The sequence below is a fragment of the Hemitrygon akajei genome, chromosome 5 (genome assembly GCF_048418815.1).
Source record: "Hemitrygon akajei chromosome 5, sHemAka1.3, whole genome shotgun sequence".
Taxonomy (NCBI): Eukaryota; Metazoa; Chordata; class Chondrichthyes; order Myliobatiformes; family Dasyatidae; genus Hemitrygon; species Hemitrygon akajei.
In genome coordinates, this window is record NC_133128.1 from 45,782,141 (window position 1) to 45,808,950 (window position 26,810).

Genomic DNA, 26,810 nt, shown 5'->3' on the forward strand with positions numbered 1-26,810 from the left:
TTCTACTGTCTGGAAGGAGGTAGAGGAACATCAGGACTAGGACTACCAGACTGGGTAATAGCTTCTTCCTCTAGGCTATGAGACTAATGAATACCTTGCCACCACCAAGGTCTCGTCACTAGCACAGCAAGCTGCTCACCTGTGCTGCACATTATACGCATTTTGAATCATATTTTATTAATGTATTTATGGTAATATTCTGATTTATGTGCTATGTGTGATATATATTTCATGGGTGCACCAAGGCCCGGATGAACGCTGTTTCATTTGATTGTTTATATGTACAGTCAAAAGACAGTCAACAACTTGAACTTGAATTGACCTGCAACATCATTGCCAACAAAGATCAAAGGTCTGAAAAGCAAAGTAAGACCTTTCAAGCGAACAATCAAAACATTACAATAACCAGGGTCAGCTTAAAGTAAGCTTCAAAGCTGGAGACCCAAAGAAGCTCTGACGAAAAGTCTTCAACTTGAAACGTTAACAGTTTCTCTTTCCATAGATGCTGCCTGGCCTATCTGTTTCCAACATTTTCAGTTTTTTGGTTCAGACTTTCTTCAACTTTCTTTTGTCAGGGTGCAATCTATTATACTGACTACAAATAAAACTAACAATTTAATTCTTGTTTAATGTATGATGCTGGACAGCATGATCTGAAAAATTCAATGAGTTATTTATCGGAATACTAGTGCAGATTTTTTAGTACAGGAAAAGCTCCTGACTCGATATCCAACCATTGTAAGAAATATGCCTAAAAAGTGCTGAAAGTGACTTCTTCAAATAAGGCCTTGAATCTGCACCATGCTGCCTCTCCTTTACAAGCAGTCAAATATTGCCCAAGATATTTTGGATTAGATTCTAAGATTGAGATAATGTAATTAATAACACTGCATTCAGATAGAACACAAACACTTTTTCCATGTCACAGGCAGAGAAATTCTAGATGAGGAGCACACAATCGTTTTTATGCCATGGACCAATACCATTAACCTGTTCTGTGGACCCCAGGTTGGGAATCCCTGTTCTAGACTAATGTATTATGTGCACATTTTATTCCATATCCGGACTTTGTTATTTTTATATAATTCTTCAGAGTTGTTGAATGTTGTTGTTCCAGTTGTATGCCACACCAACACACATCAAATTCCTAATGTGTGCAAATGTTGAATAAAGTTCATCCTCTTCCACTTTGAAAATGTTTTTAAACAAAAGTTCTGTGTTGTAATTGGAGTTACATGGTACCTGTTTTGTCATATGACTGGTGACAGGTGTGTGCAATCTCGGCACCAAGCTGTAGATAATGCCCTGCTTTATCGTTTGGGGATCCATCTGCCCCAAGAGCAAACATTCCTCCAGCAAAACATGTCAGGTGACCCATTTTCCTCTCAAGGTGACCATTCTTCCATTCTCCAATAAAAGTCAAACCACTGTTTGATTTCCTGATAAGATGCTTCTCGATAGCCTATCAAAAATATAAACATTAGATTGGCAAATAATCAACAGCAAATCCAATCCCAGTCTATTTTAGATACTTTCAGGTATGATGGTACATGAATGCCAGAACTTCAAAAAGTTCTGCAAACAGCCAGCATTTCCTAGCAAGTTTCAGTCCTCGAACGTGGGAACAAAACAACATGACGATCTCTTATAACAGTATTACCTTTCTCAAGATGGACTGAGAAAACTTTGCATAATTCGGTACAAGCAACTTTGAAATACAGGCAGCAGGTGAATACGTTGCAAAATTTCACATGCCAATGTACTAGTTATAATCATTGGAATTAATAAAAATAATTCACCCCTGTCCCAATTAGTGAAAAGTACACTTGCACTTTAATTGTTCTGAGCAAATAATCAAGCACTACATACGTAGGTCAGAGCCTACTCCCTGCATTTCACTTCAGCAAATCACACCAACTGACTTCTGAACATCTGCCTTTTGTTTCTCTTCCCTTCATTCATGATCCTTTACGGGACTGGTTAGAAAGCTGTCAATCAAAACTGCCCCATTTACCATTTCCTTCAGAAAACAACTGCATGCAAAAATTTAAAAAGCTGCCCATTTTTGTTGCCCAGACCTGAGATAATGATTACTCTCACTTGCCTCAAATCACTACTGTGCCTAAAATTACCAAAAATCTCACAACAGTCTAAATATTTTGGGTTTCAGTCCTACTCCAGATATCTGATCAGAAAAAAAATATATTTAAGTAATGAGGGATTGTTGCATTGTCATTAGTGTTACCTTTCTGAAGAACTGCATTACTGATGCACTGTCTCTACTTCCATGTGAGCATGAAAGATCTTAGGCACTAATTCAAAGATCAGCACGGTATCCAAACAATGCATCTCCCTCAAGCAGTTCTACCAAACAGTGTGCACTGCAGATGCTGTGGTCAAAGCAACAGGTAGAACAAGCTGGAGGGACTCAGCAGGTCGGACAGCATTCGTGGAAACGAGCAGTCAACGTTTCGGGCTCAGACCCTTCGTCAGGACTGAAGAGGGAGGGGGCAGGGGCCCTATAAAGAAGGTGGGGGGAGGGTGGTAGGTGCCAGGTGAAAAACCAATCAGAGGAAAGATCAAGGGGTGGGGGAGGGGAAGCAGGGAGGGTATAGCAGAAAAGGTGAAGGAGGAATGTAAGGGGAAAGCACTGTGTAGTAGAAGGCGGCAGAATCATGAGAGGGGTGATAGGCAGCTGGAGGAAGAGGCAGAGTGAAACTGGGATGGGGGAAGGGACAGGGAGAGAATTACTGGAAGTTGGAGAAATCAATGTTCATGCCAAGGGGCTGGAGACTATACAGGCAGTACATGAGGTGTTGCTCCTCCAACCTGAGTTTGGCCACATCATGGCAGTAGAGGAGGCCATGTATGGACATACCTGAATGGGAATGTGAAGCAGAGTTGAAGTTCTCTCGGTTGCCACCCACTTCAACTCTGCTTCAAAATTGAATGTGATCTAAATTTTGCTTCACATAATATAATTAGTTCAGGACGTGTTTTAGGACATTTAGGAAGGGACGTGAAAGCTACTAAATATATTCATATTACAATGGTGGGGAGTAATTTTAATGAATTGTTCATTAATGTACATCAACTCTATATTGATCCCAGCAGATCTAAATTGAATGCACATTGAATTTCACATTGATTTTAGAATCATTTAAAGTTGATTTGAAAAGAAACAACCATGACCCAAACATTATAAATGCTAACAGACTTTTTAAGCCCAATGTTTGAAAATTAGCTTGTATTTTATACTGAACCAGAGTATAACAAAAAAATCAGCAAGTATTGTGCACATGTGCATTTTGAAATTCAATAAATCTCATCATAGTGCATTATACAACAGTTGTTGAAACTAAGTCAACATATTACAACTCAATAAAAAATAAGCTATTCCAAATTATTGGCTACTATTAACTATAAATCTGAGCATCCTTTAAAGAAAAATCAGTTACACTAAGCAGAGTTTTACTTTGAAAATCTAAAGATTTTGGTTTACCTGCACTGCATCATCATACATTTTCCTTGCTTCTGTATCTGTCTTATCAGATACTAACCAAGCTTTCAGCAAATATTCATAGAAACTGTCTCCTAGTCCACCCACAGAAGTATGATCTGCACAAAAATGAGAAAAAGTCTACATGATATATTTTCATTAATCTGGGCAATTATTTCTTATTAATTTAACCTGATGAATAAGATTGGAATAAATATGGAATTCAAACTACAAACTTGATAAAATTAATCTGTTGAAAAGGCAAAAAGTTATATATTTGTATAGATATATACAAATAGATAATCATTGTTTGCCCTTTGAAAATAAAAAAATACAAAGAGGTTGGAAAATGGTGTTGCACATAATCATTGTTAAGGAAATTACATCGAAGAAAAGTTTATAACCATAGTTGCACTAACACAAAGATCATAATTTAACTTTTGAAATTGAAGACAAATGCTGATAGCAAAGGTATTTGTATAACTAGTATCACAAATAACTAGAAATGAAGACATGCTTATTACGTTAGAAAAGTGTTAAAATGAAGGCACCTAGTAAGATATATTCCTTGTATTTCATAATAAAGTCATGTAAACTAGAATATAACAGTGGATGCTACAATAAAAGAAAACAATTTTGTTATTAAGGTCATACAGTACTTGTGTTGAAAATAAAATACAGACACAGATTCTGTCAAAACTGCTATATTTGGTTTAGTAGTTAACAATCAATAAAATCTGAACATCCGTATAGGTGAAAGTCATTATTACATTATAATGACTATAATAAATGTGAACAGGGGAAAACAGATACAAACAGACTAGGAAACCTGCTAGAGCTCCCACCTTTGATAAAAACTTTCAGAGATCCCCAATGTAAAGGGATCACAGTAGCTGATTCAGATGTTAAGTGTTCAAAGCTCCAAACAGTCCTTTATAAGTGTCACATATGCATACTATCTACACAACCTATACATAGGATGCTAATATGAATGTAAACTGTGTCAGAAGTTAATGTCTCAAGAAATATAATTTCAGATAATTAAAATAAACTGGTTCCTGGAAGTAAAATCTCTAAGTAGCAATACAGATCTCACAAGGAACTCTGAGACTATATATAAATGAAATAGCCATTTCACTTTTCAATATCAATCAAATATGCATCGAAAAGGAAAATCCAGTTTTGCTATTTATGGGCAGTTAGATTTACATATTCTACCTGGGCAACAAACATGAAGGCAGCATTAGCAGAAAGTGTACAAACAGATAGTAGGACCAAGTAAGGATTGCCCACTGAGATGTCAGAACAGAAACAAAGGAGGATTATGTGTACAAGGCTCTATGTGAAAATTAAAGGAAGATTGAAAGGTACATTACATTGTGATTTAACTTATTTGGTTACATTGGCACTGTTTACACATAGAGATTTTCTCTGATAATATATTAAGTCAGCAAAATACAACTTTTAAAGAGTACAAGAGATCATTCACTGGCATTGTCAGCAAAATTCTTTTAAGAAACTAAACTGCAGCTTAATAGGCTTTCTAAATCTATGGAAAGCTGGTACTAGAAGCGTGTGGAGGATGTTATTAGCTGACTGGGTCCAATGCAAAATTGAAGGTCAACTGCAGAAACTTACATAATGTAGGTCCAAAGGAATTTTCTGCGAAGTACAGATCGATAAAGTAAAAAAAATGACAAATGAAACAGTTTTTGTTAACATGCTGCTCCATCTAACAACAATTTTTTTTCTCTCTACCTGCCACTTTCCACCATGCCAATCAGATTATTAAGTTACATACCAACTGTAACCTAGGAAAGTAACAAGGTTAAGCAACAGTGAATAACTACCATCTTGGTTAGCACTGCAAATGAAGAGATGTGTAACCAATTGGATCATGAAGATATATTTCTTAAAATCAGGCCATAGTGAAATCTATCCCAAAGTGACAATTTTAGTGAAAATATTATGATCTATTATAATGATTTACTTATTCTTCTACTCAGTGATAGAATTGTTCAGTTGAAATGAGAGTTTAAGTCATGTCACATAATGTCAGTGCTATAATTTTCCAAGAATACTGGCAAAAAAACTATTGTAAAAACCCATGATTGAAATATTCTCATGCTGTTAATATGCCAAAGAATAGTTCAATTATTTAACCAGGACAGATTTTTTCTCACGTTGAATATATGTATAAAAGATTACCCAAGTACTAAAAAGTGCAAAATTGGGAATGAAAGAATTGGGAATGCCAAATGCCATGTTCTTCAAAATGAATAGCCGGAAAAATTGCATGAGCCTCGCCAAAGCCAAGTGCTACTCTGCATTCAAGTGACTCAACATTACAAAAATGCAATTAGAGGAATATCAATCCAGCTTACAAATGAATTATGCTCTGTGCTGAACGACTTGAAGGCTCAGAGGGAGCAGCACATCCTTCAAAACAGCATTGGTAATCACGAAGCCAGACATATACATTCAAATCTTGAACCAAACTGCGATCTTTAAACATGAGATCCACATATTTGATTGGTTATTTCAGCAAAATAAAAATACCCAAGTAATTTAGAAGGATAAGCTTGTAGGACAAAATCCCACTGAAGTCAATATATTAGCTTCAATTTCCTGATATATGCATTGTGCTACCAAAGCTTTAAAAATTCTCCCTTCAGCAAAACAAGAAACTAAATAAAATAAAATTTGTATAGCAGTACTACAAACAATTATGCTTCAAGTACAAGAAAATACTCACGCTGGCCCCAGCGACCTGTCCTGGGATTAAGGTAGTTAGGGTACAAGCCATTAGGTCGATCCATATTCTGCAATAACTTCCGAATATGTAACACCTGTAATTAGTTCAAAGTCAATTTTTTTTTGCTGCTGATTTAATTTCACAAATGTAAATTATCTCTACTTGACAGACTAAGGGATTGGATAACAATTTATTCAGTCCCTTTGCATTTCAGTGGAAGTGCAATCTAGCCCTTTCCACATTAGTTATGTTATGTCTGTGTGGTCTCAAGCTATTTTATGGCATGTATTAAGACAGGTACATTCAAACAAAGCAGTCCAGAGACTTGCATACTCTACATATCTGATTGGGAATCTGCAATTACTAAATTACAGATTTACATCCCAAGTAATATGATGCTCTGGAAGCAAGATATCAAATTCCATGCTCATTATCATAGCTTCTGCCACACATTAGAAAGCAAAGCATGTACTTATTGACAAGATGCAAGCTTACTGACCAAGAACTAAAGATTAACATCAATGATAACATTGGAATGTTGATCTTCATTCCTTACGGGACTTTGATGAACAATACTTTTAATCAAAATAACCAATTAAAACACATCCATTTAAGAAAGAAACACTCGGACATTGAATTAGAAACCTGTTAATTCCATTTTATTTCAGAGTGGCTATATGAAGAACATACATAATTTAAAATGTGCATTGAATATTCTCTTTTCAAAAGAGTAAGCACTCGTGCAACCTGTGGCTTAAATTACTCAGAATGAAGGACCATAGGAGGCAACAAAACAATCCAATCTATGTTTCAGAACCTATGAAGTGAGGAAGATCTGGATTTCTAGTTTCTCCCTTAAAAGCAATTCCTGGGATATGAGCAGCAGGATCTATTATCGAAGCACTGAATATACCAAAATCTTGGTAGATCCACCTCTAAATAACAATGGCCAACTGGTTGAGCTTTTATATTGACAATTTATTAAGCTGAAATCTACAGTTTAACATAGGAGAATTTAAATTCACAATCTTCAAGCTATGAATCCACACAATGGACTGTTTATTAAATGCATTAACAACCACCTACTCCTCGATCATTTATAGAACAATTATTTTATGTTGAAAAGTTTTATCAACTTTAAAAGACTGCTACCAACAAAGTAATTTCTGGGTGATAAGCAATTATTTGAAATACTGCTGCAGTAACACTAAGTGTAAGAAATTCCAAGTCTATGTTCAGGAATTCATTAAGTGTTATAAAAGATTACAATACCTTTGACTCATATAATAATAGTGGCTAGCACACACTTACTTTCTTGTAGTAGATGGGATCCCCTGTCAGGTAGCTCAGATGAACAAACTCCAAATGCAGAGTCCCAAATTCAGACAAAATGCTACTCCCAGCAGATGCCCAGCCCCAGTTCCGTCCAACACCACTGGGAATGCAAGAACCCAGACAAGAATAAACATATAATCACAAACAGACTAGCAAAGCTGGTTATCAGATAGTAATGGGTTACTGAAAACTACAAGCAAACAAATGTTACTTAATTATTAAGATTATTATAAGTGGCTATTTTGAGGAAGGGTAAAAACTCAAGATATCTGGGCTCTCTAAAGGAAGATTGTGATCAAAAGTGGCATCACATTTAGTATCATCTCTGCTCAATGTTAAATATTTATAGTTTTCTTGTAACAATTTCTGTCAATCATCTGAAACCAGTGTGGTGATTCTTCACCTCAAAATCACAAACAAATCAGGTGACATCCTGAAAAAAATCACATTATAAATTACAAAAACTATATTTGGAGCCTCTTTCATGTCAGTTCTTTTAAAATGTGATATATTGTCCAGAAACTGTTACGTCAATTGGAGTTTTAGTCTTCTTACAACTTCAATTCAATTGGTATGTTTACTCAAAACTGTCTAGTTTCTTTATTTTTGAAAATAATATAGAAGAAATAAATGTATTTGCACCTGAGAAGCAGGAACTATACAAATCCAACCTACCATCACTGCACCGTTAAGGCTTTTTTTTTAAAAGCAGTAACTTTCTTCATTGATGATTGCTAAATTTATTCAGCTATTTCTGCAGACAGTTAGAATTTCACACTTACCACCTGCTCTTCTCAAACCAGCACTACCACCAGCTTTCTTGCTGCACATTTGACCATACTAAGCCAAATACCTCTAACCATAAGTGCAGCTTCAGACCAGTGATGTTCTATGAAAGCAAAAGATGAAATTTGAACTGAACCTCCACTTTGGGCATCTCATTCTGGTCTGAAGATAATAGAATCAAATATAAAATATGCACATGTTAAACTGAACTGCAATTTGACCATAATACCTAGGAGTAGGAGTAGGATTAGGTCATTTGGCTCGAGTCTGCTCCCCCATTCAATCATGGCTGATCCTTTCTTTCCCTTCCTCAGCCCCACTAGCCGGTATCCTCCCCACAACATTTGATGTTGTATCCAATGAAGGATTGCCTTAAATACACCCAACGACCTTGGCTGCACAGCTACCTGCGGTAATAAATTCAACAAATTCACCACCCTCTGGCTAAAGAAATCTCTCTGCGTCTCTGTTTGAAATGGACGTCCCTCTATACTGAGGCTGTGCCCTCTTGACCTAGACACCCTCACCAAGGGAAACATCCTTTTCAAATCAACACTGTCTAGACCTTTCAGTGTTTGAAAGGTTTCAATCAGATCCCCCATCATCCTTCTAAATTCCAGTGAGTACTGGTCCATAGTCATCAAAAGTTCCTCATGTGATAAGGCCTTTCATTCCCAGAATCATCCTTGTGAACCTCCTCTGAACCCTTTCCAATCCCAGGACATCTTTTCTTAAATGAGGGGCCCAAAACTGCTCACAATACTCAAGGTGAGGCCTCACCAGTGTCTTATAAAGCTTCAGCATCACATCCCTGCTCTTGTATTCTAGACCTCTTGAAATGAATACTAACACTGCATTTGCCTTCCTCACCACCGACTACCTGCAAGTTAACCTATAAGATGCTCTGCACAAGGACTCCTAAGTCCTTTTGCATCTCAGATTTTTGGATGTTCTCCATGTTTAGAAAATAGTCATTTGCACGTTTATTTCTTCTACTAAAATGCATGACCATTCATTTTCCAATATTATATTTCATTTGCCACTTTCTTGCTCTTTCTCTAAATCTAAGCCCTTCTGCAGCCTACCCATTTCCTTAACACTACCTGCCCCTCCACCAATCTTCGTATCATTTACAAACTTGACAGCAAAACCATCTATTCCATGATCTAAATCATTTATATACAGCATAAAAGGAAGTGGTTCTAACACCGACTCCTACAGAACACCACTAGTCACTGGCAACCAACCAGAAAAGAATCCTTTTATTCCCACTTGCTGCCTCCTACCAATCAGACAATGCTCTAACTATGACAGTAACTTTCCTGTAATACCATAGGCTCTTAACTTGGTAAGCAGCCTCATGTGTGTCACCTTGTCAAAGGCCTTCTGGAAGTCCAAATATACAACATCCACTGCATCCCCTTTATCTATCCTACTTGCAATCTCCTCAAAGAGTTCCAACAGGTCCTTCAGGCAAAATTTTTTCCTAAAGGAAATCATGCTGACTTTGTCCCATCTTGCCCTGTGTCACTGAGTATTCCATAACTTCAGCCTTAACAATTGACTCCAACATCTTCCCAACCACTGAGGTCAGGCTAACTGGTCTATAATTTCCTTTCTGCTACCTTCCTCCTTTCTTAAAGAGTGGAGTGACATTTGCAATTTTCCAGTAATCCGGCACCATGCCAATGATTTTTGGGAGATCATTACTAATGCCTCCACAATCTTGACTGCTATTACTTTTATAACCCTAGGATGCAGTTCATCTGGTCCAGGTGACTTGTGGACTCAGGTGACTTTCAACTTTTGGAGCATCTTGTAGCTGCACTCACTTCTGTTCCCTCACACCTTTCAACATCTAGCACACTGCTAGTGTCTTCCTCAGGGAAGACTGATGCAAAATACTCATTTCATTCATCTGCCATTTCCTGTCCCCCATTATTATTTCTCCAGCCTCATTTTTGAGTGGTCCTATGGCCACTCTCATCTCTTATTTTTTTATATACTTGAAGAAGCTTTTATCATCCACTTTGATATTGTTTGCTAGCTTTCTTTCATTGTTCATCTTTTCCCTTCTAATGATTCTTTTAGTTACACTCTGTAGGTTTTTAAAAGCTTTCCAATCTTCTGCCTTACAACTAATTTTTGCTTTGTTGCATGCCCTCCCTTTCGCTTTTACATTAGTTTTGACATCCCTTGTCAGCCATGTTTGTACTATTTTGCCATTTTGAGTATTTCTTTGTTTATGGAATACAACTATCCTGGACCTTCCTCGTTTTCCCCAGAAGCTCATGCCATTTCTGCTCTGCTGTTATCCCTGTCAGCATCTCCTTCCAATTTACTTTAGCCAACTCCTCTTTCACACCATAGTAATTTCCTTTACTCCACTGAAATACTGCTAGGTCAGACTTTACTTTCTCCCAATCAAGTTGAAATCAATCACACTGTGATCACAATTTGGGTTTAAGTATACTTTTATTCAATTAAATATCTATTTATAGTATATTCTCAGGAGGTATTCTTCATGTACAATACAAAATGTTGCCTGTGTATAGTACATTCTTGGTGTACATTCAAATTCCTTGGTGTTCACCTGACGGAGAATCTCACCTGGTCCCTCAACACCAGCTCCATAGCAAAGAAAGTCCAGCAGCGTCTCTACTTTCTGCAAAGGCTGAGGAAAGTCCATCTCCCATCCCCCACCCTCATCACATTCTACAGGGGTTGTATTGAGAGCATCCTGAGCAGCTGCATCACTGCCTGGTTTGGAAATTGCACCAACTCTGATTGCAAGACCCTGCAGCAGATAGTGAGGTCAGCTGAGAAGATCATCGGGGTCTCTCTTCCCGCTATCACGGACATTTACACTACACACTGCTTCCGCAAAGGAAACAGCATTATGAAGGACCCCATGCACCCCTCATACAATCTCTTCTCCCTCCTGCCGTCTGGGAAAAGGCTCCAAAGCATTCGGGCTCTCACGACCAGACTATGTAACAGTTTCTTCCCCCAAGCTATCAGACTCCTCAATACCCAGAGCTTGGACTGACACTTTGCCTTATTGTCCTGTTTATTATTATTGTAATGCCTGCACTGTTTTTGTGCACTTTATGCAGTCCTGTGTACATCTGTAGTCTAGTGTAGCTTTCTCTGTGTTGTTTTTTTTTTTACGTAGTTCAGTCTAGTTTTTGAACTGTGTCATGTAACACCATGGTCCTGAAAAACATTGTCTCATTTTTACTATGTACTGTACCAGCAGTTATGGTCGAAATGACAATAAAAGTGACTTGACTTGATTCTGAAGAAAACAATTTTAAGCATACTTATCAATAAATGTCATGTTACCAAATAAATAATGTCTTTCAACTCAAGCATTACACAAGGCTTATTGTTCCAACTAATATCACAAATATCACTCAAGAATATGCCAAAAACTCCAGTGACAACGATGCAAATTGATGGAATGTTATGTAAATAAAACATTGCTATCAAGGAAGATAATTACAAACCATAGGATAATCTATATTCATTCTCCTAATCTGTCAAATTTCAAACACATCAAAGCACAAATTAGGAAGCAGAAAACACTTTCAGAGTCCTGAACGTCGGTTATAAAACAATATAAAATTAGGAGATTAACTAAGTAGTCTCCAATGAGCAACTCTAGATTAAGCTTTAATGCTGGTTACAATTTTTAGAATAGTACCAGTGAAAAATGTTATCTGAGTTTCTCTTTTTCATGTGTTAGGTTCTTGCATGAAGGAAGTCTGAACAATGTTAATTAAATTGCTCCAACTAGGCAGAATAGCTCGGATCTCAATCCAACATGGTGTCTGCTTAAACCCCACAAGGACACTATCTATGCACTCTCAGTACTTTAGCAGTGCTATTACCTCACAGCTCAGTGACCCAAGTTTGATCCTGGTCTCCAGTCTTGTCTGCATTCTCCCTGTGATTGTGTGGGTTTACTCCAGGTGCTGCAATTTCCTCCCACTTCCCATAGATATGGTGTTTGGCTATTGCAAACCATTGATGCAGGTGGTTAGGGAGCACGAGAGAGAATGGGTTGCGGAGAAAATAATGGGTTGCTGAAAATGGAATTGATGGCATTGCTCTGAGAGCTGCCATGGACCCAATGGGCCAAATGGCATCCTGCTATTTCTTAAGGGAATACAAAATGTGAAAAAGACTAATATCAAATATTACTGATTTTAATGAGACCTCATATTTCTGTTGTGTCCTCAGGTACTAAATCACCAGGGCTTGAATATGCAAAGTAACACACACAATGAAGGGAAAGAAGTGTTTAATCCTTGCCATAGATGCTGCCTGACCTGCTGAGTTCCTCTTTTGAGTGTGTTACCCTGGATCTCTAGTATCTGCAGTATCTCGTGTTCTTGACTATGCAACCTTCTTTGACATTTCAGTATTTGCTGTTGGTGGCTTCTTTTAGGAGTCCATTCATTTGGATGGAATGAATCAACATGTTATTTAGAGAGCATAATTGCCCTAAGTAACATCACTTGAGAACAAATCCTACTGAAATAGATTAAATAGTTATTTAATTCATTTGCTGTTCTTAAGTTCCAAATGTGTGCAGATTAACTGCCTTTCTTAATAGAAAATGCTAAACCATTTCAGCCTTTTTGGAGTCAATCGTGCACACAACATAAAAATTGAAGACATCACCAAGAGAAGAAAGCAATTTTAAATTAGGCCATTACGGAAAACAACTTAATGCTTTAACAGACACTGCACCTCCAAATCAGACAGGATGGATGAAAAAGTTCTATGGACCTTGACAGATTTCAACACAAAATCAACATGTGGAGTTACACATATATGTCGTGCAAGTCATCCTGTTATCAATATCAGCAAAAAATATTAGAGCCTGCAGTGCTCATGCCTACCAAAAGTAGACAGAATGAGTAAATTGAAGTGAATTAAGTAGACATTATTACTTTCAGAGCTGGAGGCAGAGATAAGACAGCATTGAATGGCGACTCCTTTGCTTGCATCTTTGGAAACAGCTCTATTTCCATCGTTAATATTTGTATTTTTCCATTTCAGGGTTCATTTGAAGACCATTATACGCTGACTTCAGTTTTTTGCAGGAATGGGACCCATTCTCGGGTCTTCAGGACTGTCCGTTGCTCAGCCTGAGAGCCCGGCTCAAATTCAGAAGCTTAAGATCTCGGGGATCTGGAGATGGATGAATCGAGGGTCGGTGTCATGACAGGAGACCCGTGTATGGTCGGGGGAGTCAGGATATCTGCAGTGGGCCTGAAGACTCGGAATCTTTTGTCTCCATGCACAGAGCTTGAAAAAAACCAATGTAATGGACTTTTTAATATCGTAAACCAACAAGCTGTTTGTTATGTCTCCCCGTTTGCTAGGAGAAAGAGAAAAGCCGCAGTATGTTGAATGCCAGGTGTAACGTGAAGTCTCTGGGGTAACTGCAAGTCTGTGTCTTTGCTATGGTGCCGATGCTTATTTGTTGCTCGCTGCCGCTTCCGCACATGGGGGTGGGGGGTGACTTTAGGGTTCTTACATTTATCTGTTGTTCATTCTCTGGGGCACTTCTCTATTTTCGTGAATGTTTGTGAAGTAAAAGCATTTCAGGATATATATTGTATACATTTCTGTGACATTAAGTTGAACCTTTGAATATCCTTCATATACATAAATAAAATGTTTGTTATATCTCCAATCAAATGTGAAATTATAGTAATTTATAATAAATATTATGTACAACAGGATAGTCAATATAACATAGAAATACAATTGCGTCCGCATGAATTACGCAGTCTGATGGCCTGGTGGAAGAAGCTGTCCCGGAGCCTGCTGGTCCTGGTTTTTACGCTGCAGTACCATTTCCTGGATGGTATCATCTGGAACAGTTTGTGGTTGGGGTGACTCAGGTCTTCAATGATCCTTCGGGCCCTTTTTAAACACTTGTCTTTGTAAATGTCCTGAATAATGGGAAGTTCACATCTACAGATGCGCTGGGCTGTCTGCATCACTCTCTGCAGAATCCTGTTACCGAGGGAAGTACAGTTCCCATACCAGGCAGTGATGCAGCCAGTCAGGATGCTCTCAATCATGTCCCTACAAAAAGTTTTTAGAATTTGGGGGGCCATACCAAACTTCTTCAACCGTCTGAGGTGAAAGAGGCACCGTTGTGCCTCTTTCACCACACAGTTGGTATGTACAGACCAAGTGAGATCCTTGGTGATGTTTATGCCGAGGAATCAGATGATTAAATTAGTGTGCAACAGAGATAAGACACCATCATAGAGGTCTGGCTCTCTGAACCCCACATCAAGAAGTGTCATCCCACCAATTTTACTTAAAAGGGATCATTCACTACTTGTAGATTAATTGTTGACTGACTTCTGCATGTTGCATAAAGTCAAGGAGATCCTAGAGTTGCTGAGAACCAAGGTCTATGGGAAGTGGTGTGTCATGCACTTAGAATCTCTAAACTTAAAGCACTGGGGCAGCGTGGTAGCATAGTGGTTAGCACAACACTTTACAGTACCAGTGATACAGGTTCAATTTCTGCTGCTGTTTGTAAGAAGCTAGTACATTCTCTCCGTGATTGTGTGGGTTTCCTCCGGGTGCTCTGACAGTCCAAAGACGTACCGGTTGGTAGGTTAATTAGTCCTGTGATTAGGCTAGGGTTAAATCGGGGATCTATGGGCAGCACATCACGAAGGGCTGGAAGAGCCTGTTCCGCACTGTATCTCACTAAATAAACAGACAAACTTCTCCCAGAACGAGCATAAGGCGGATTGTTAGGGAAAAGAGCAAAAAGCCTGTAGAATTCCTGGAAGGAGGTCTTTATTCCTATCTGAGTTTCAGTAAAGGCCACTGTGTGAGACCTCAGCACTTCAATAAATGGTGAAGCATACCAACTTCTCCAACTACAGCTCTTGAGCAGTGCAAGAAATATTTTGCCAATGGTTACCAACATAACCACATGAATTTACATACTTGAAACTTTCCAAGCTGAAGGTAGGGGTATGTACAGTTGTAAGATGCTGTAAGTGTTGTATACCTAGTGAACTATATTATACACATTATTTCTTGCCAGGCAGTAGCTTGAGAAACAAACCTGAGGCTTTGTGAAGGTTGCAGCCTTCTCTATGATGCAAGAGGGCAGCAAATAGACACTAGGTTTGTGAGTTTCACATCAATTTAGACACTCACCACAGATAGAAGAGGATTCTACTTTCTTGATTCTCCACTGGGACACTCAGTGGATTCAGATCAGCTTCCTGGTTAACAGTCATGTTGCCTTCTCTGATAATCTGTATTTGGATCATCACAAATGCTGAAGGGATGATACTGAAGAAGGGCCAAGGGGTTGAGGGGTCAGAGAGGCTGATCTTTGACAATACGGTTTTTGAATCCATATGGGTTATATGTGCCAGAGCAGAACATTTGACTGCTCAAGTAATGAGGACCTATAAGCAATGTACCTCAAGAACTGTAGTGGCCTTCCTGTCATGAAGGCCATGATACCCAATAAACTGATATCCAATAAGCCACCCATTTTCCCCATTTACACACCTACATGTCAAGAAAGGCAAAATTGCCAAAATAAAGGGCACAACCAGAAGTTCCAACCCAAAGTATGTCAAATTAAATACAAGTACTATTTAATTTCCTTAATTAGAAAGATAGATATGGTATCGCACTGAGTGAGGATAGCAGAGACATGTTCTTGGGGCAGCACCAATAGAATATATATTGCCATTCTGTAATATTCAATATATCACTGTCAGTAAAACTGTGCATTAGAATAAGATAACGATATTTGAATGAAGACATTTCACATAAATGGATAAGCAAAGGTGGTTGAGCTGTCTTCCCCATGGAAGACTCCATGAAAATGAAAGTGAAATACTGGTGATCTCTAATTTCAAGTAAACCACTGCCCCAACGCTATCCTTTGACATTCATTAGCACAATCTACCTCATTATGACCTTGCATATTATTGTCCACCTGCACTGCACTTTCTCCTAGGTTGTTACACTTTATTGTATATTCTGTTATTGCCTTACCTCTTACCACCTCAATATTCTATGTAATGAATTAATCTGATGATCAGAATGCAAGGCAGACTTTTCACTGAATCTTGGTACGCGTGACAATAATAAACTAATTCCAATTTTTTTCACCTAATTTTCTTCTCCCTTTGTTCATTTCTCCCATTCCTTCCCCAACTTGGCTCCACCTGCCCAAAACCACCTCCCTACTTAGCTCCTTAACCTACCAACCTCCATTTACCCACTTACCGATTCCCAACCTGTTTCCATTTACACACCACCCTTCACCCCTTCCCCATATGGTTCTACTCATCACCTAACAGCCTCTCTCCCACACCTATGCCCCTCCCCCAACACACACAGGCAATCTTTCCTGTAGTCTTTCAGTCCTGATGTAGGGTCTCGGTCCAAAGCATCATAAGGAGAACATAAGGAGCAGGAGTAGGCCTTTATGACCAATCGAGCCTGCTCTGACATTCAATAAGCTCATCGCTGATCTGGACATAGACTCAACTCCACCACCCTGCCTTTTCTCTGTAGCCCTTAGTTCCCCCACTATGTAAAATTCTATCTAAACGTGTCTTAACTAGATTTAATGAGATGGCCTCTAATACTTCCCTAGGCAGAGAATTCCAGATTCACCATTCTCTGGGAAAAGCAGTCTCTCCTCATCTCTGCCCTAAATCTATCACCCTGAATCTATATCCCTTAGTTCTAGCCTCAACTTGCACCCTTTGCCAACACAGATGTGCTTAACCTACTGATTTCTTCCAGCATTTAGTTTGAAATGAAAGACCAACTCATATGGTGTATATATGAAAAATATAAGTACTGGCAAAGAAAGTGAGGCCATCCATAAACTCAGACGTTGCAACCTGGCTCTAAATGATGTTTCAAAATTTTGACATTGTATACATTCAACACTTCCGTGAACAATAATAACGCAGTTGAATGACAGTTTATTGGCTTGAAGCTCTAATCAAAAATTAGGCAAGTAACAATCGAATCTTGCTGACAACTTAAGTTCAAATTAATTTTTCAATTATGTTGATAAGTCATATTTGTGAATTATTATCTGCAAACAAAACTAAATACAGTGGATTCCAGTTAATTGGGCCATTGATTAATTGGAGCAGATGCTTATTTGGGAGAACTCTTAAACAGCAAGTTTAAGGCATTGATCATGTGGATAGTCAGAGGCATTTTCCCAGGGCTGAAATAGCTAACATGAGAGGGCATAGTTTTAAGGTGCTTGGAAACAGGTACAGAGGAGATGTCAAAGGTAAGTTGTTGTTGTTTATACATAGAGAGTGGTGAGTGCATGGAATGGGCAGCCAGCGATGGTGGTGGAGGTGGATATGATAGGGTCTTTTAAGAGACTCCTAGATAGGTACATGAAGCTTAGAAAACTAGAGGGCTATGGGTAACCCTAGGTTATTTCTAAAGTACGTACGTGCTCTGCACAGCATTGTGGACCGAAGGGCCTGTATTGTGCTCTAGGTTTTCTATGTTTCTAACAAAATCTAAACAAGAAAATTGCCAGGATCCCCTTCATTTATTTGGGACACTACACCACTTAATTGGTGTAGGAGATTTGTCACAGTTTCTAACTAGCGTCAGAGACTACACTAATCTTGGAGTGAAGAGTTTTTAAATAGTATAGGTTACATGTGCTTATGTTCAAAAAGCAGTACTTTTTGTCACTGATTGGTGGCAAGAAGTAAGGAGTAAGAAAATTCAGAACCGTCTTGTTCACTCTGGTTTCAAGCATAGAGGTTTGGAATGCTAGAAATGGATGGGAGTAAAAATGAAATAACTTCACTACTTCTACAAGGCTGGGAATTATAGGCCAGTTAGCCTAACATCTGTGGTTGGCAAAATGTTGGAATCGATAATTAAGGAAACAGTAACAGGGCATTTGGATAAACATAGCTTAATAGGACAAAGTCAGCATGGCTTTACAAAAGGGAAGTCATGTTTGACAAATTTGTTGGAGTTCTTCGAGGACATAACATATAGGGTAGATAAAGGGGAACCAGTGGATGTGCTGTATTTGGACTTCCAAAAGGCATTTGACAAGGTGCCACACCAAAGATTATTACTTAAAGTAAAAAATCATGGGATTGGGGATAATATTCTGGCATGGGTGGAGGATTGGCTTTCTAACAGAAAACAGAGAGTTGGGATAAATGGTTTATTCTCAGACTGGCAGTTGGTAACTAGTGGTGTTCCGCAGGGGTCAGTGTTGGGACCCCAACTCTTTACAATCTATATTAATGATTTGGAGAAAGGGACTAAGTGCAACGTATCGAAGTTTGCTGATGACACAAAGATGGGAGGGAGTGTAATGAGTGCGGAGGACATTGAAACCCTGCAGGGGGACATAGATAGGCTGAGTGATTGGGCAGACATTTGGCAGATGAAATATAATACTGACAAGTGTGAGGTCTTGTACTTTGGCAGGAAAAATAATAGAGCAAGTTATTATCTAAATGGAGAGAAACTGGAAAGTGCTTCTGTGCAAAGGGATCTGGGGGTCCTGGTGCAGGAAACACAAAAAGTTAGTATGCAAGTGCAGCAGGTGGTCAAGAAGGCCAATGGAATGCTGGCTTTTATTGCTAGGGGGATGGAGTATAAGAACAGGGAGGTCTTACTGCAGTTGTAACGGGTATTGGTGAGACCACACCTGGAGTACTGCGTGCAGTTCTGATGTCCATATTTAAGAAAGGACATACTGGCTCTTGAGGCAGTGCAGAGAAGGTTCACTAGGTTAATTCCGGGGATGGGTGGGTTGATGTATGATGAGAGGTTGAGTAGATTGGGACTCTACTCATTGGAGTTCCGAAGAATGAGAGGCGATCTTATTGAAACATATAAGATTGTGAAGGGGCTTGATCGGGTGGATGCGGGGAGAATGTTCCCAATGATGGGTGAAACTAGGACTAGGGGGCATAATCTTAAAATAAGGGGATGCCGTTCCAGGACTGAGATGCGGAGAAATTTCTTCACTCAGAGGGTAGTGGGGCTGTGGAATTTACTGCCCCAGAGAGCTGTGGAAGCTACTACACTCAATAAATTCAAAACGGAGATAGACATTTTCCTGGATAAAAATGGCATTAGGGGATACGGTGAGCGAGCAGGTAAGTGGACATGAGGCTAGGTTTAGATCAGCCATGTGATCTCCTGGACCAGTTTTCGATAGCCTGGATGGGTCGGAGAGGAATTTTCCAGATTTTTTCTCCTCAATTGGCAACTCGGTTTTTTTCCCCCGGGTTATCACATGGGTTTGGGCGGGATGAATAATAAAATAAAATGGGCGGCATGGTGCCCTGTTGGTTGGCACTGTTGCCTTGTGGGATTCGGTGAAAACTAGAGTTAAGATTGGATCAGCCATGATCTTGTTGAATGGCGGAGCAGGCTTGAGGGGCCGATTGGCCTACTCCTGCTCCTATCTCTTATGTTCTTACGTTAAGTTAGGAACTATGAAGAAATTGAAAGTATCGACAATCACCTTGAATGTTATCTTTGCTCCCCACCGAACACTCAGGTCTCACCTGTGGCTCCAAGTAGCTGTTTGCATGCGACAATGGCCATACCCCAATGCACCACTTCGACAGAAAGACTAAACCAAATGAGGGTAGCCGGCATACTTCATATCAAGTTGAGACAGCTCTGGCAGACTGGGCAAGTGAGATCTACAGGAAGGCAGTTCTGCAACACTCCTTGGAGAGCGAAAAACATGACAAGGCACAGAAGAAATTGGGGCCATCCACTGCAAACAGGGAAGACCTTAGTTACAACGTCTACTTGTACCATTGGAACTGAATTTCCGAGGTACTGCCCCAGTACAATGGCTTTTCCACTTTAAAAGCTCTTCCGCACAGGTTTCCTGATTGTCAGATATGACAAGCAACCAGGAGTAATATTGATAGCATTCTAATTTATTCTGTATTTTATTTAAAGGTATAATTTGTTACTCAGTTAAACTGTAGCTTGTCTCTTTTATAATTTTTTTAAAAAACTATTTCCATGAATCTTCAACTAATTGGGGCAGATTTTTAATTGTGCTAGTGCGACCCAATTAACTGGAATCCACTCTATTATTAATCTATTCTTTCCAGAAAATTGTGAAAAACCAATGCTTTACATCATGCTTCAGCACCGAGATACGTACAACCAAAGAAAACTGCCTTACACAATCCACTCCTTATGCCATACCAACATAATTTCCAAAATTTTCTAAAAGACTTCAAGAAAAAAAATGTACTGCCCCGTCTAACTCTTAATGTTAGTCTCTTGACTGAAAATAAAAGTCTATATAGGGAGATCTCATTGAGATTTGTTAGAGAAAAAAATTAAAGTACACATCAGCAAGTGTGGCAGAAAACTGTTAACATCGCTTCTCTTTGAATCATGCAATGCAGTTTAGTGTTGCATGTCGATTACTGGGCATATCTGGTCCCAAACATGTAACCACAGATTTTACCTTCTCCTCATAAACAGGATTCCCCAATAAACAGGAAATGTGAAGGAACTCCAAATGAAGAGAGCCAAACTCTGCAAGAATGCTCACTCGCTACGAGGCCCACACATAATTACGGCCTATCCCACTGAAAAGAGAGAGTCAAGTTCAGTTATAAATGACACCTCCTCTCCCTATTGACGACTTGTATGTACAATACTATTTCGCTGCAGACAAGATCACAAAGACTAAATTTGCACAAAAAAAATTACTGACCTCACCTATGTAACATTCTATTACAAATTAAGTAAAAACACAACAAAACATGCTTTCAAATGTACCAACAATAAAATTCACCTGTTACGGTAATCCACGTCTTGCATTAACTTTTGGGTATGAGTTGACAAATTGCAACTGCAGTCTATAATTTTTCCTAGAATTCTGATCATCCAAAAAAAACACCTTCCACCATTTCCAGATTCAAATAAGGTATGAGAAAATAACTACTGCAAAACCTTGCAATGTCAGCACAACTTTGGAGTAAAGCTGTATCTCATTGCACTTCATTACCATTCCTGAGAAACAAAAGTTTTCCTCAAAAAAAAATCACTTCACAGAAATAATCCTGAACATTTTAGACATCAATATATTGCACAATTCAGCACCCAAAACACAAACTACTGACAGGATCACAGCTAACATTAGAACATTAAGCAATCTGAGCAAACCTCAAACAAAAACAAACTAACTTCAGTCATTTCAATCATCAATATGCCATAATATCAATAGTTAACACAACCTCAACTTAGTGCACAACTATGGAAAAAAGCTTAAGGAAGAAAAATAGGAATGTACAGATTTATCCATTACTACTAGCATCACCTGAGTTCCATAAAACCTTTCTCCACAAATGGGCAATAACAAATTTGCTACGCCGCAGAGGTTATTGGGCATTGCAGCCACTAAGCAACAAGAAAATGCTTTATTTCAAACCAAGGTCTAACTTTTGCAATGTTAATATAATAATGCTCTCACTGGATTGCAAGAGCCCTGCTCCACACAAAAGTAACAACTAAACGAGAAATAAGTCACTTTAGCAAGTTGGTCAAGAGCTGCTGGATGACTTAATAGAAGTAAACCTCTTGGCCATTTATGCCTTCTCTGCATTTAATAGGGCCATGCCTCATCTGGTCCAGGGCTCGACCCATCTGTGACTACTTCACACAGTACTCAGTTCCATGACCTTTCAAAAAATGTATCTGCTTCCATTTTAAATACCTCCAAATGTGAAGCTTCCATAACCTTCTGAGATAGATGATTCACCACAACTGGAAGTAGTTCTTATGCACCTCAGTTTTAAATGACTAACCCTTAATCTGTATTCTATCTTCTAACCGTTCTACTGCATGCCCAGTGCTTTTGAAGACAAAACTGATAGTTCCTATTCATTATTCGTTACTGTTTGAAACTGTCATCACATTATTCAATTTGTAAATATTTTACCATATTTTATATTTTGTCATCATTTCCTGCTCTGGTGCAAATAAAATTGATGTGATGATGCACTGCATATAAAATTCTCTATCCTTGATAACTTAGCGGATGAATATTACAGATTCGCTCTAACTTTTTTAATGAGCTGGCATGTATATCATTAGCTATTTACTGTTTCAAGCTTGTATTTAAAATCAGTGGTTCAAATATATATGATATGGATATCCAAAAGGAGCTTCTGCCTAATGTTGCAGTCGGATAAACTTTGGTTAGACCACATTTGGAGTATTGTGCACAGTTCTGGTCACTGAAATACAAGGAGGATGTGGGGACTCTCAAGGGGATGCACCAGGCTGTTATGTAGATGAGAGAGGTTATAAGGAGAGAGACCTAACATACTTGCATTCTTTTCGCTACAGCATCAGAGACTGAGGGTCAACCTGATAGAAGTAAATAAGATCATGCGAATCATTGATAGGGTAGATTGCAGAGCCATCTTCCCAGGATTAAAATGACAAATACTAATGAGCAAAGATTTAAGGTGAGAGGAGGAAAGTTTAAAAGTTCTTTTTTGAAAACACAAAGTGATGGGTACCTGGAACATGCTGTCATGGTTTTTGGTGGAAACACATTTTAAAAGCATTTTGGACAAGAACATGAACAGTGAAAGGATGGAGGGATATGTGATTAGGCAGATGGGATCAATTTTAAATTATATCATGTGGGTACAGACATCGTGGGCCAAATGGCCAGTTATACAGTTCTTCATTTTCTCAAGGCTACCTCCAACTCCACTCTTGATAAATATTTTGTTGCATCAATATTACACCAATATCAACATATTCTCCCCAGCCTTAAGCAATATAAGTGTTACAATATCTTCCACCAGTAAAAGCCAAAGCAGCGTTTACAACCAGTTAAAAAAGAATTCTAAACTATAAATTTATAGACTGCATAGGAAAATTAGATTGATCATGGGGTAGGTTTATGTGGGTCTATGTAGGTCAGCAAAATTCCATGTGCTGAAGGGCCCATACTATGCTGTACTGTGTTGTGTCCTAAACTCTAAAAATGGTGATAACAAAATAATAACACACAATTCCAAATAATTATTACTTTGTTAAGCAATTTTCATTAAGTAGTAAGTTAATTTGCATTAAATGATTTTGTTACATTTTTAGCTTTATATAAGGCACTTTTCTGACTGAAGAACAAAATACAAAAAAGTGTTAATTGATGAAAACATGGTTATGATACAGGGTCAATGTGCAAGTTTCACCAAATTATACTAAAAAGCCCCTAAAATTTCTTTTTTCTAAAAAAAAGTAAGTTTTTTTACAACTAGGAATTAGGCTAACATTTATAGCAATTTGTTAACAAAGTCCACATCGTTATATTCCAAGAATTTAAATTTGGAAGCTAACACTTCAAAAAGACTACCGGTACTTTCCAATTCTTACCCTGATACAGACTTCTCTGAACTTATACAAGATTTTCCAAATAACAAGCCAAACATGAAAACTGTTCTAAAAAATCTTTAATTTGTTATCCATTTCCCCTCAGGAGTGCTGTGCCTAAATCTTCTCCATTACACAGATAGTGGATATCATAAGCTAAGCAAATGATTGCAACCTAACTGTAAAATTAAGGGAAACACAGATTCCTTAATTGTTAAACAATGGTAATTCACTTACATGACAAACTGAAAGTTCATATCTGCTTTCAAATTATTAGCTCACTTTACTGCTGTACATGTGGCAAGAATCTCTGAAAGTATTCTCCAAAGAGTCAGTTTTTAAAATATCTAAGTGTTAAATATTCACAATATGGAATGCTGCCTTGCCATTGCAATCCTGTTACTACAATTCTAAATGTTAAACATTTGGTAGAAAATTCAATACTCATTCAATTTTTTTTTCTTCTGCTATGTATAAATGTTAAATGACAATGTGATTTTTTTTCACCCAAGTACAGGTAAAGCATGAGTTATTCACAAACCTTTATCACCAATTTTGAAATTTCATTACATCTCCTATGGCTTATTCCATGCTGTAAAGGTTAGAATCTTTAAACTATACATTAATTTCTCTTAATTTTGACATGATCCATTTGGATAGATTTCTCTATATTAAAGTAAACCTTGCATTTTGTGCCATTTTGTGCTAAAATTCTAAAAGCATTTGTGACCAACAAGTTGAAGCCGTCAACCAATTCAGTGGTCAATCTTCACTGTATTTAAGTGCATCAATAAGTGATCATTGTTAAGGTGTACAGGCCCAAGTCATACTAGATGAGGACTACTGCTCACTTTCATTGCCTGCTGGGCCTGTGTGTCCTCAGTTACCTGGTCACATATGGTACTTTGATAATAAATTTACTTTGAATTTTTTGAACTTTGTGTGCAAATAATGTTGATCCTCCACACCCAGAGGTGTGCACTTAGCAAGATGTAACAAGACATTGGTAGTGAGTGGATCTCTGGTCGTGTACTATGGATGGACCAAACTTAGAATACCCTGACAGCTTTTGCCAGTAAGTGAGGTAGAGATGAGGAGAGGGACAGTTTGGCCTGCTGCAAGAACTTGTGAATATCTTGCTAGACAAAAGAATATTTTTAAATGTCTCCAGGAAACCTATTTAAAATAGGATCTCTGAACATATGGCAGTCATAGGTGAGTTCAGCAAGGATATGTTGGTGTCCCCAGGAAGACGAGGCTTCATTGTCAGACATTATGTTGACTGCAGCAATGGAACAAATTATCCTTGTAGCAGCAGCACCTCAGTAGTCTGGACTTTGTGAGCTTGCACAAGTCCAGGACCTGCCAGTCAAAACTGTCAGCCAAAAATCAGCAAGATTCAACTTAATAGTTTGATGTTTTAGTCTCTTAAAAGATGTCAGTGCATCAGAAAGTTTGTGCTTTGATTTAGCTTTGTACTTATGCCCTGTTGCTATGAATATGCATGAACTGCAAAGAGCTACAAAACTGCTGAGGTCATAACGTGAACAACAAAGTCAATATAGTTTAACAATTTATGCCAAACTCTGAAAGATCATTTAGTGCAAGGAGATATAACTGTAAAATGATTTTACAATATGTTTTTCGAATGTACCAACTAAAATTATCATTCAGTACTTCACAAATTTTGAACCAAATTATTAAACTCTCAATAAGTTAACAAAATGTAGATTGATAAAATGAACACTTCAGTTTTTTAAATCAAATTTCATCAAATATGTTTATTATTTTTCTCACTGCAAAGCATGCTGAAATTAACTAGAAAAAATATAAGATTAATGATCTTGATGCAGAAATATTCAAACTTCTCAATACGAATTTGAAACCTAAAATATTCTGTGTAGCCAAAAATTGCTTGGAACAGGATGTCAAAGTCTTTATAACACTAATCATATGAAATAACCTCAGTATTAAGAAAGCACACCAAATCGTGGTTTCACAATGAACATGTTAGTTAAACCCAGATATCAATTAAAACCAGTTCAGCAACTGTGATTTTTTTTAAAAGTTAAATATTTGCATGCTCAAATAAAAGATGCCCTGCAACTTTCAGGAGATTTTAAAATGCCATAAGCTGGAGGTCATTTAAAAAATTGTAGTCACGTTGCTTTTACAACTCCAAATTTAGCATTATGATTATGGAAATCACAGATTGGAACAGATTATTGCTTAAATTGCTAACTTTTCAGTACTTGCAGAGCATGTTCCAGTCCCACACAATACACATGCATACATTATAAATATTAAACATGCATGATTGTTCATGCAGAAGTTTAATCACAGCAAAGTACTAGACATGAAAGCCATTTTTAAGGAAACATTTTAATATAATTAATATATAATTAATATAATTAATATATATTTAATTAATATAATTAATATATAATTAATATAATTAAGGAAACATTTTAATATAATTAATATAAGGGAGAGAAAAATATGGTGCAATTTATTACAAATGTGTTTATACACTCAAATTATCCAATACCTTTTACTTTGGGACTACAGTTATAAAATGCAGAAAAGGTATGAAACCAACCATTCTTCAGATTACATGCCTTCTACTTTAATAGATGATGGACAGAATATGGCAGTAAAGCAAGAGTGGGGGCTGGGGATAACTCCTGCTCATACATTATGTAAGTAAACTCACCTCTTCAGATTCACCATTGCCCAAGGGATACCAGTCGGGGTGTTAAAGGAAGGCAGTAGCTTCTCAGCAAGTTGTGCTGCTTTTTGCTTAAAGACCTGAAAAAACAAATTAAAATACATTTCAAAATTCACTTGCTTCATACTTACACTTTAGAGACTAGAAACAAAAGACCCGTTATTGAGTGTTCAAAGTAATCATGGAGTGGGGATAAGAGAAATGATCATTTCCCTCTGCAAATAACTGGATCACACACA

General features: G+C 37.9%; 1 protein-coding gene across 2 annotated transcripts in view; it reads right to left on the bottom strand.

The window, feature by feature from the left end:
• Window positions 1–26,810, bottom strand: part of man1a2 (mannosidase, alpha, class 1A, member 2) — a 134,498-nt gene that overhangs the window by 22,600 nt on the left and 85,088 nt on the right. Inside the window, exons 6-11 of one of the 2 annotated variants that reach the window (XM_073045426.1) lie at window positions 26,557–26,651; window positions 7,566–7,689; window positions 6,255–6,348; window positions 5,138–5,161; window positions 3,503–3,618; window positions 1,243–1,462 (exon numbers count right to left, since the gene is read on the bottom strand). In XM_073045426.1, coding sequence (XP_072901527.1) covers window positions 1,243–1,462; window positions 3,503–3,618; window positions 5,138–5,161; window positions 6,255–6,348; window positions 7,566–7,689; window positions 26,557–26,651 — 673 coding nt within the window. The remainder of the gene's footprint in view (window positions 1–1,242; window positions 1,463–3,502; window positions 3,619–5,137; window positions 5,162–6,254; window positions 6,349–7,565; window positions 7,690–26,556; window positions 26,652–26,810) is intronic. The other variant, XM_073045427.1, reaches the window with a different exon arrangement.